The 10,456-nt window shown below is 37.2% G+C and overlaps 2 protein-coding genes across 2 annotated transcripts; both read right to left on the bottom strand.

The window, feature by feature from the left end:
* Positions 1 to 2,476: 2,476 nt before the first annotated feature.
* On the bottom strand, positions 2,477 to 4,582 carry LOC121897231 (cAMP-regulated phosphoprotein 19-like). The gene is made up of 3 exons (XM_042411623.1): positions 4,386 to 4,582; positions 3,785 to 3,907; positions 2,477 to 3,695 (listed from the first exon to the last, which is right to left on the bottom strand). The coding sequence occupies exons 1-3, from the start codon at positions 4,428 to 4,430 to the stop codon at positions 3,525 to 3,527; spliced, it is 339 nt and encodes a 112-aa protein (XP_042267557.1). The 5' UTR covers positions 4,431 to 4,582; the 3' UTR covers positions 2,477 to 3,524.
* Positions 4,583 to 5,994: 1,412 nt separating this feature from the next.
* Positions 5,995 to 10,140, bottom strand: rsl24d1 (ribosomal L24 domain containing 1). Its single transcript, XM_042411622.1, has 6 exons — positions 10,002 to 10,140; positions 7,112 to 7,225; positions 6,953 to 7,025; positions 6,801 to 6,864; positions 6,579 to 6,664; positions 5,995 to 6,377 (listed from the first exon to the last, which is right to left on the bottom strand). The coding sequence occupies exons 1-6, from the start codon at positions 10,080 to 10,082 to the stop codon at positions 6,301 to 6,303; spliced, it is 495 nt and encodes a 164-aa protein (XP_042267556.1). The 5' UTR covers positions 10,083 to 10,140; the 3' UTR covers positions 5,995 to 6,300.
* Between the last annotated feature and the right edge of the window lie 316 nt (positions 10,141 to 10,456).

Genomic DNA, 10,456 nt, shown 5'->3' with positions numbered 1-10,456 from the left:
GTCACTGGGCCATTTCCTGTGTGTTCTTTTCCAAAAGTAGCATGACTGAGAGAACATAAGACTGCTAAACTTAGAAAATAAGAGTCCCAATGAGGTAGGAGGAGCAAACCAGGCTGCTTTGGAAAAGGCTAGATTTTCAAAAGAACACACACACACACACACACATTTATATACTAACACACACTCACCCACACATACACAAACAAACAAAATACTTTTTTTGCCTTTAACTCCCAGTATACAGCAGAGGGAGTCAGGGGTTGATAAAGGAGGAGTGACATCTGGCTCAGGTCCGTCTACTAAGGTTAAGGTTAGGTTTAACCCGAACCTGAACTTATCATATAAAATAACTACTAAAATAAATAACTTTATCATATAAATCTAGCCTAATTCTTGATATTATGATTGCGATTACAATTTTTGATTTAAAAAGAACTGCTGTTAGGCTAAATACATATTTTGTGTAGGCCTATTCTTTTACTGGATGTGGACATTAAGCATTTTAATGATGATTATTTTTCAAAACACACTAGTTTTGACAGTATAAACTTCACCTCGAATTATATAACTGTGATAGCTGAGTGCAGAGAGTTCATTGCATGTTCGTATTCTCAGTCACATTACCCACATCCTTCCCAGGTTACACCAAACATCTATAGTAAAAACTGTATCTGTAGTCATGTCTTTATATTTTGTTACAGAGGTGGCTTGGTCTGGGGGTGTATTTTCAGCCACACAGACGCTACTGAATGATCAAAGAAATATTATAGTATACTACAGGCAGCAGTGTGTCTCTATGATCCTCTCGCTCTTCTGCGACTACTCTTTGCTGCTTGCCACTTTGATCATGAAGGTTACACTACTCTATAGATATTGTATAGAATTTAGTATTTATACTATATAGTTTAGAGAATATCATAGATCCAAGACAAAACTGAGGGTGGGACTGAGAGAAAAAGGTGCAATTACAAATCCATCTGCTACTTCAGGACCACGGATTTATCAATACACAGCACAGTTAGGCTACTGATATTTCAGAGCCATTGTTGGGGCCAACTTGCACAAACCTCAGTCAGATAAAGGATCAATGAGTCAGGCAAACTAATTTAACATATTCAACTAAACAACCCCTCTGCCCCTGCACTCTCTCTGCTACTAGGGGACTGAGAGGGGGGATGGCAGGTTAACAGGGGGATGCATTTTGGTCATTTTGCTAACAAGGGGAGAGCATCCCCCCTCAAATTGCCTACTGGATATACACAATAAAATTGTAGTCAATGCATCATAGCATTGTAAATGAGTGAATATGCTGCATGTGTATATTTTACTGCTCTAACTTCTTAATTTTCATAAAAGCTTTGACTTATTTTCCTTGCCATTAATCAAGTATCTATTGTGGCCACTTCAATAGTAATAGATTTCAGTATTTTTTCACTAGTGCTTAATATTTGAGAGGAAAAAGAACAGCAACAGCAGCACCTTTGGTGTCTCCTATACCTGGTGCTCTTGAAGGGGGAAAGGTAATTTCAAGGAGGACAATACCAATATGAGAAATAACAAATATAAATATTTAAATAAATATGGGCTAATACATTATAAAAATATGTCAACGTGTATAGGTACACTACAGATTTTTTACACCACAACTGACCAATGGGTGAAGATTACTTTGTTTTCTCCCTTAGCAATATTTAAGTTTCTACATGAGCACAACATAAACTGGGCTCTTTTTAGTGCAGGTGGTTTTATTATTTAAGTGCAGGTTCACAATTTTTCCAAGTCTGTCTTTAAACAAGTCAGCTGCCCAAATGAACATCGGGTTCATTTTTTATTCAATTTTTTTTTTTGTTTCTTGCTGCAATCATCCCTCCTGTTCATACTGACCATTAGAAGATCCCTTCATGATGCACTTACAATGTAAGTGATGGGAATCAAAATCCACAAGCTTCCTTCTGTGCAAAAATGTATTTAAAAGTTTATCTGAAGCTAATATGAAGCTTCAGCTATCCAAATCTAACCAAGCAGATATATTTCAATGTTAGTCTTTTTTGTACCAAAGTCCCTCTTTTTGTTACTATACTTCCACTGCAGGAAACACAAAGAGGAAAGTTGATACTAAAAAAAGACTGTAAATGTAGCAGATACCCACTCGATGTGACTAACTCAGACTGCTGAAGCCTCATAAAAGCTTCAGACAGACTTTTAAATAAATTTTTGCACAAAATGACTGCGTGGACATACTGTGGATTTTGGCCTTCATCACTTACATTGAAAGTGCATTTGAGGGGATCTTTTAATAGCCAGTATGAACAGGATGAATGAATACAGCGAGGAAAACCTCTTTCAGTGTCCATTTGGGCACCTGGCTGTTTTTTTAAGACAGACTTGAAAAATTGTGAACCTATCCTTTAAATAACCTTCAAGTGTGAAAATAAATGCAAGGACACATTCAAATTGAATAAGTGTACTAATAAGATATTATGCAAAACTATTTTATTTACAAAACAAATGGCACAGTGTGACTGCACAGTATATGCACATGCACACTCCAGACATGTCAAGGGAGGTTCTTTCCATAAAATCCTAAATGATTCCAGTCAAACAGTGACAGACATTTCAGGCAAGATTCACAACTAAGATTCTCACTGAGAGAGCAAATATTGCTCAAGAGGAACAACGGTTCATTACTTTTAAGGCCATTTTAGTGGTCAGGATGAGATGGAGACCAGCAGCAAGTCTTTGCAAACTAATGTCACTAAAATGAATTAAAATACAACTGGCTACAAAGTGTATGTGATCCAATCTTGGGTACTTTGAAAGCACAGAATCAAACAGCTTTACAGAGAGAGGAAGGGACAGAAAAAATAAAGGATTAGAGAAAAAAAAAAAAACAAACAAACAAAAAGGATTACTTCACTTTTCACTATTTAAACAGACATGCTTCCATGTGAGCAGGCATCCTTAAATTTAACATTCGAAACTGTTTCAAACTCAAAGGCATATCTGTAAATCACACTTCTACATCACACATACAACATCAATGCAAACTTTGCTTATATTTTCTGTCTGTAGTCGTAATTCAAAAGTATTTTGCCTCTTTGAAAATATTAGTAACACTGAGGACTGAAAACAGATCCTCTGCACAGGCTCTTCAGCTACTGTTAGACAGGCCATTAGTATTGAGGCATATATCCTTGAAAGTGAAAATCATGTTTACTATGCCAATATGCCAGAATAAGATAGCACTTACATCCATTCATATTTCAAAGTATGATATTAAATACAGCAATCAATCACTATTCAGTCTTTTTTTAAGATCTTGAGAAACATTTTCAGCTACTTACTTATTGGATTTAACTTACTGATAATTCAGTGCCTGCAGGTGATAATTTTTTGGCTTGGTACATAACTTGCTCGTAGAGAATACATACAAATGCGAGAAAACAAAACAAAACAAAAACATAAAAGGCAGGTAGATATGAATTAGGAGCTGGAATGGTGACAAAACAGTAAACATAAAACCATCAACCAGCCAGTTTGCTGGCCACAATTGAAGTCTTTCTTTGAGGGAGGTCCTGAGGTGTTGGGATGTGCCCCCCTGTGATCTCGGTCTTCTCCGTTGGGGCTGATGGCAACTGTTTATTCTTCATTTTTGCCTTTGCCATGTTGTAGTCACCAGAATCAAAATACTTTGGCTGGATAAACAAGAAGGCACACAGTGAGAATACTATAAGATTAGTTTTGTTTAAATGAATAGCTGGCCCTGTGTAAGTCTGAGACGTACCCCCTTCTGAAGTCTCTTCCTGAGCAGGTCTGAGCCCCCGGGCTTGGCTCCGAGGTTAGGATACCTAGCCTTTAGTTTGGCCTCCTCAGCTTTCTCTGGACTGATTACTTTGTCCTCCATTTCCTGTTAAAAGAGCACAGAGTGTATGGATGCCAAATGCTCAACTCAACTGACTCGATGGACTAGAAGTTCCCTTCAGAGTCTATCTGACATTAGTGATGTATACTTGTGCGATATATACTGAGAGCAGGAGGAGGAACAGCTAGCTATGGCTGCTTAGATATTTCATAATATGCAGGCGCCGCCATGAGGGAAACTCTGATTGCTCTAGCAATAGTCTTGCTATTTAACTTAGCAGGATTAGCTAAAGATTAACAACGTTAATTATATTAAAAGTCAGTTTACAAACAATTATGGTAACCTGCTTCTTATAGGTTTTGCTTCACCAACAAATGGCGGTAGCTAATTAGCTAATTACTTGGCGGTAGCATCCTTGACGACATTAGCCTAGAGTAGCTAGTGGCTAACTAGCTTCGGCGCTAACCGCCTGCTAATTAACCTGTAACTAGTTAAATTTGCAGTTCGGGTCATTGTAATTTACCTGCTGTTCTTCCGATGTCCTCGTTCCTTCAACCTCCTCGGACATAGCTGTATTGAATCCCTGATCTACTGCTCACAAAACGGTGGGTGTCGCCGTCTAAACAGCTCTTGAGGGAGATGAAAGGCAGCAGTGAGAGCAGCAGCAGCAGCCTGTCCAGCAACAGGCCGAGGAGTCGATCACAGAGACACTGATGGGAGAGACTGAGGTCATGCATATATAATTTATTATGGGCCTCACACAGGAAGCACTGGTACAAACTGATTCGTTCTTAAAATGCACATATCAGTGATTTAAGATTTGTGGCATTCATCAATTTTCTCGTACTGATACATTTCTTTTAGGTATGAATGAAATGTAAAGGCCTTAAGAGTGGTCCAGACCTGTTTTAAGTGTCATGAATAGATCATCTCTGCATTTCTTCACTTGGTAGAAACACTTGTTTGACTCACAATTATAATGTGTTTAAAATGATACATAAAGTAACAAAAAAAGAGCATTTAAGTAAAACAAACATAATGCAAAATTAATATTCTGTTTACTATATTTTCATCATCATGGCTGCCAATTTAGTGAAAGGGTTTTTTTTTTTTTTAGATTTTATGATTTTTAAGGGCAGCTTCTACATTTCTGTAGCTGTTATTGGAAACTTCTCTCAGTCTGACAGCTGTCAGCTGGGTGTGTCTAGTGTCATTTTGTGTTGCAACTGAAAGTGTAAAAACATCACATGTAGACTATAATATTCTCCTCTAATATCTCTGTGACTGTCACATCCATTGACCCCCTCCCATCATGGAGCTTTTTGCTTTAGAAAGATTTTTTTTTACCATCTAATTTCACGTCAAAGCATCCCCTTTTTATTTCTGTCACAGTGTTGCTCTGATGACATGTTAGATTCATATTGTCATTCCTGAGTGTGTTATGTATTTGTCGTCTGATTTCTGAAAGCAGGACTTGAAGCTGCGATGTGTTTTTATTATTTGGGAACTTTTTAGTGAATGAAAGTCGCCCACAAACGGAGCGGAACACGGAGCCTTATATGGCATTTTTTAGGGGCGTGGGTTATGCAAATGAGCCCATCACGAGCGCGCACCTATAATGAACAGGTGACATTCATCAGGCTGAGAAGAACGATTTACGAAAAGTTCAGGCAGTTAAGAGAGTTTGTTGAATCTGACTTGAACACTTGTACCAGCAAACCTAACAGAGTAAAGTTTTGGGCCCGATGTGCGCAGGAACAACACACTGAAACTGTACCTCATTTATTTTGGTATTGTTACTAGACTAAAAGATTGGGTGGAAAATAGGCCTATTAATCTTGGCTGATGAAGATATGAAAGGAGAACACATGATGGAGGTAAATAAATCCCAATTCTTTGATGTTCTTACATCAAACAACATATCTGAGAGCTGCAGCACAGAACCCGTTTCCTCCATAAAGCTCCACACACAAAGACCACTGGAACTGGGTTTGTATCAGCAAAAATCACCCGTGAGATATGAAAGTGCTTATTACTCCTAACAAATATAGTATTCAAGCCAATATTTGTTTTCCCACCAATTTACACTATAGTGGGATCAACTTAACAGAAAATAAACACAAGAAGAGCAATTTCGAAAAAGATGCTATTTAATTTTTTGTCGGTAATTGAACATTTTCTGCATGACTGTAATACATTATGTTATGCATCAGGAGCCTCAACTACCACACACACACACACACAAAAAACCGGCTTTGGAGGCATATTTTAATCAGGTCAATGCTTCCAGCTCTTGTACGGCAATTAAAACTGGATGCATTTCTGTGTCCATCATCAACCATTTGGGAATTTATAATTCCAAAACAAAAGTACAATATAATACAAGGTCAAATTGCTCTCGAGTTTCATCGCACAAACAAAACCTCTTGAGCACAAGATTAATTATCCTCATCTCCCATGTCCACGTCCTCTTGTAACTTCTGCACCATTTTGTCTTCCATTTGTTTGGCTTTTCCTGTAAAAAAAAAAAAAAAAAAAAGACAAAATGAGTTTGTTTGTCCAGTGTATCAAGGTGCGTTGTCTCCTTTGCATTAAATGGATCCTTTTCTGTTCCCTCTAAATGTCTTGTTATGTCTGCAACAGTCACACTTGATTGTACCTCAGTGAATCAAAGTGCATGTACATGATTATGTGATTTTTGTATAAAATTTCTTACCTGCATGTGGTGCTTTGATGAGGTGGATATTTTTCTTGACTTCGTTGATGGCCTCTTCTTTCTCCAACTGTTTGCCCTTCTTTAATCTATGAAGTGAAGACAAAAATAAACAATAAAGGGAAGGCAAACACTGCTTTCAAAATCCTGTCAACACTATTTGATATATAAAAACTATTAAACATAAGATAGTAGTTGTGATATGCAAAAAAATTAATTGCTCACCTGTTCATGATAAATCTCGCCTGTCGTTTCTGTTTTATTTCTTGCACCCTCTTCATTGCTTCCACTGTAGACATTAAAAGTGACACGTGACTCTCAGGTTCAAATATCAAACCACAAAACATTTTCACAGCAGAAATAAATGTACAGCATACCTGTCTTGTCCCACAGCTCCCGGTTATATTTGACAGGTATATTTCTGCGTTTCTCGAACTCCAAAGAGTTATCCTGAAAGACAATATGCATGTTGTATAAGTCAAAGGAAAACACTAATTGATGATGCTGTCAATCAACAGATTAAATCCATATCTCACCACTGTCAACTCCTTTCCAGATGCCTTCCTGAATGCCTTGGTCCATCTTGTTTTTCTTGGGTTACGCTTCTTTTTGAAGTTCTTGTGGCATTTTGATCTGCAGAATCTGAATGTCTATATTTATATTAAAAAAAAAAAAGACAGAAAAACATATTTTAAGGTTTAACTCAATAAAAAAAAACCCCATAAGACTCTTTAATGGATATGAAATTGTGATGACCTGTGAGTGGGTTTCTAGTAAGGAAAAGTGAGACTAGAAGTGAAAATTTGAAATATTCAGCGTCAAAGAGTTTGACATTAAATCCATCAAACTTAAATGTTTTGTTTTGATACAATATACATATATTGTATCTTGATATTATCCAATATATCAGCTGATATTGCCATATTACAGATACATGTGTCAGCACACATCAGACAATAAAAAACAACAGTATCGACTGACAACTTTGTTTTTCCAACACTAAAATGTATTAGTCCGTACATATTTGTCAGAATAATAAGTAAGTTTAATGGATTGTTATCTATTAATAATATGTGACATGGGCTAATGTAAAAATCAAAGAAAATCTGTCTATTTATCTTTATCAGAGTTTTCAAAAACTCAGATATAAATATCAATACTGAACTCAAAAATCGGGTATCAGTAATAACTTATAAGCAATATATTAATACAGTAGTGCAAACGCTTACACCAGATTTACACTGCAAGTATAATTATGAATGAAAGACAAATGGCTTAAATTCTAACAAACTAATTTATATCATCTATTCTACTGCCAAACCCCTCAGATCTGCTGACCAATCACTGCTCTTCATTCCACGCTCCCTGTTAAAATCCAGGTGATCGGGCATTTTCCATTGTTGGCCCTAAACTGTGGAACAGTTTACCTCTCGTTATTAATCCTCCCCCTCTATTCATATTTTTACCACTTGTCTCTTTTCTTCAGTCTTTTAATAATCATCATGAAGACATGAATGGTCACATTATTTGTTTTTTCTTTTCTCTATTATTTATTTGTTCTCTGTGCAATGCTATTATACTTTTAGGATTGCTTTTATTAATTTCCCCATTGATCCTCATAACAATGTCTGTTTTTTTCAATTTAATTGTAGTTCTCAGTGTCTGTAAAGCACTTTGATCAACTTTGTTTGTTATTTTTAAATGTGCTCTATAAATAAATTGACTTGAATAATAATAAAGAAGCCAATAAAAAATTAAAATTAAGTCTAAAAGCAGTAATATATAAAACATACTTAAAATAAATATTATAAAGTCAAATTAAGGTAAGAAAATAAAATACAATACACACAAATGAGGCCGTGCAATAAATACTAGCCTGGTGAAACTTTAGTTTTGTCTTTGTAGTGACCAATAGCTTCTAATACATAATATGCTATTGAAAGGTATGTCACACATTTTGGGCTCAAGAATCACAATTAAGTTTAACCATATCAGTACAAACATAAGCTCCAAATAAACAGTGTATAGTCTAGAGCTGCAAAGTTTATCGATTAGTTATCAACTATTAAATCAATCGCAAACTATTTTGATAATCGTTTAATCGCTTGGAGTCATTTTTCAAGAGGGTCCAAAATCTGATTCCAGCTTCATCAGACCTCTATAATAAACTAAATATCTTTGGGTTGTGGACTGTTGGTCAGGACAAAAAAAGATATTTGGGAAACAGTGGTTGACATGTTTCACCATTTCCTGACATTCTATGGACCAAATGACTAATCAATTAAAGATAGATAGATAGATAGATAGATAGATAGTTTGTGTTGGTGGTAAATGTTTGGTACAGTATAGTAGCTCAGTTCCACTGCAAAAGAAAGAACAAAACAAGCAAACAGGCACCATAAACCATTACAACAACACACACAAAGGAAATACATGAACGTGAGAGTATGTACAGTGAATATATGATATGTACAGTTCAGTTTGCCGGCATATCAATAGCCCAACAGGCAGAAAGTACAATGATTGATGTACAACTGCACCAAGTCCAGTGAGTTCAGTCCAGAGTGTACAGGTCAGTATATGGGATCTCATGGCAAAGGGGGGGCAAGCAAGGTGTGTTAAGTATTCTGACTGCTGTAGGAAAGAAGCTGTTTTTGAATCAAGTGGTTAATATGGACCCATAGCGCCTTTCAGAGGGTAGAAGCTGGAGGAGGTGGTGGGAGGGGTAGCTGGTGATTTTAGCTGCCTGGTTGAAGGTTTATATACAGCTTTATATACAGTGACTTAACTGGAGGAAGGTCACAACCAGTCATGTTGGAGGCTCCCATACCAGACAGTGACATGATGTGAGGATGCTCTCTATGATGGTTTTATAGAAGCGGACTAACAGGTATTTTTTGACATGATACTTCTTCAGCTGTCTGAGAAGAACAGTCTTCTAATCGAGAAAATAATCAACAGATTAATCTATAATGAAAAATATTTGTTAGTTGCAGCCCTTGCATAGTCCATAGCTATGACTGTGGAGGTGTTCATGATAATAATATGTCCACAGTCAGCTTGTTATTTTACAGCACACCTTCAGATGGCGCCATAAGCCCAAACTAAACCTACAAGCGGCCTTGCTACTGGTTAAATGTCCGAACTCTTCATCACTTTGATTCTCATCATGTGTGTCAGTCCAAGAGACAACATTCATGTAACAGTTTCAAATTATTACGTAGAAGTTATGTGTTTCAACTCCTCGCTGTAATTAAACCTTATTTACTGTTATTAGTTATTAAGGACAGAAGCCTCGTTCTGATCCCACGTGAGCGACTCCCAGCACGTTACATTAGCCAGATAGCTAACGGACCAACACTGACAGTAAAACACGAGCTAAAGCTACAATTACTTCATTATTCAGACAGAGAGACATTTTCATACCTTACAGTCGTTCCGTACAAACATCACCCCATGCCCGGGATACACAGGTCCCGAGCAGAAATAGCATTTTTCGATACGCATTTTCGCAGCACAAGTGCTGCGTGCGAGCACCGACAAAAACAAGACCGCCCCGTTCCTCGGTCCTGTCTACATGGTAGCGCCAGACCCGCGAAAGATCTCGCGAGAGTGATCGTTTTAACCCAAATCATTATCTTTACCTATCCCTAACCAAGTGATTTGTTGTGCCTAAACCTAATCAGATCTTAACCACAGCATTGTCACATTATAAAAAATAATTATTTTGTACAACGAGCACGATGGAGAAACAATGCGTCTACATCTCGCGAGAATTTCGCAAACCTAGGGTAACGCTCTAGACACGACGCTCCTCTTCTTCGAACCTGGAGGCCGAAGTGTCTGGTGCAGATGTGCTGCCCCCTGCTGCACCATCTGTC

This window comes from Thunnus maccoyii, chromosome 5 (assembly GCF_910596095.1).
Source record: "Thunnus maccoyii chromosome 5, fThuMac1.1, whole genome shotgun sequence".
NCBI lineage: Eukaryota > Metazoa > Chordata > Actinopteri > Scombriformes > Scombridae > Thunnus > Thunnus maccoyii.
The sequence above is the reverse complement of the archived record's forward strand: the minus strand, read 5'-3'. Positions and strand labels throughout refer to the sequence as shown.

Coding starts and splice junctions, on each gene's coding strand:
- LOC121897231 (XM_042411623.1), bottom strand. CDS start 4,430: ATGTCCGAGGAGGTTGAAGGAACGAGGACATCGGAAGAACAGCAG. Junction 3,908..4,385: donor GGACATCGGAAGAACAGCAG/GTAAATTACAAT, acceptor CTCTTTTAACAG/GAAATGGAGGACAAAGTAAT. Junction 3,696..3,784: donor GGAAGAGACTTCAGAAGGGG/GTACGTCTCAGA, acceptor TTGTTTATCCAG/CCAAAGTATTTTGATTCTGG.
- rsl24d1 (XM_042411622.1), bottom strand. CDS start 10,082: ATGCGTATCGAAAAATGCTATTTCTGCTCGGGACCTGTGTATCCCGGG. Junction 7,026..7,111: donor CTGGAAAGGAGTTGACAGTG/GTGAGATATGGA, acceptor ATTGTCTTTCAG/GATAACTCTTTGGAGTTCGA. Junction 6,378..6,578: donor CATCAAAGCACCACATGCAG/GTAAGAAATTTT, acceptor TTTTTTTTACAG/GAAAAGCCAAACAAATGGAA.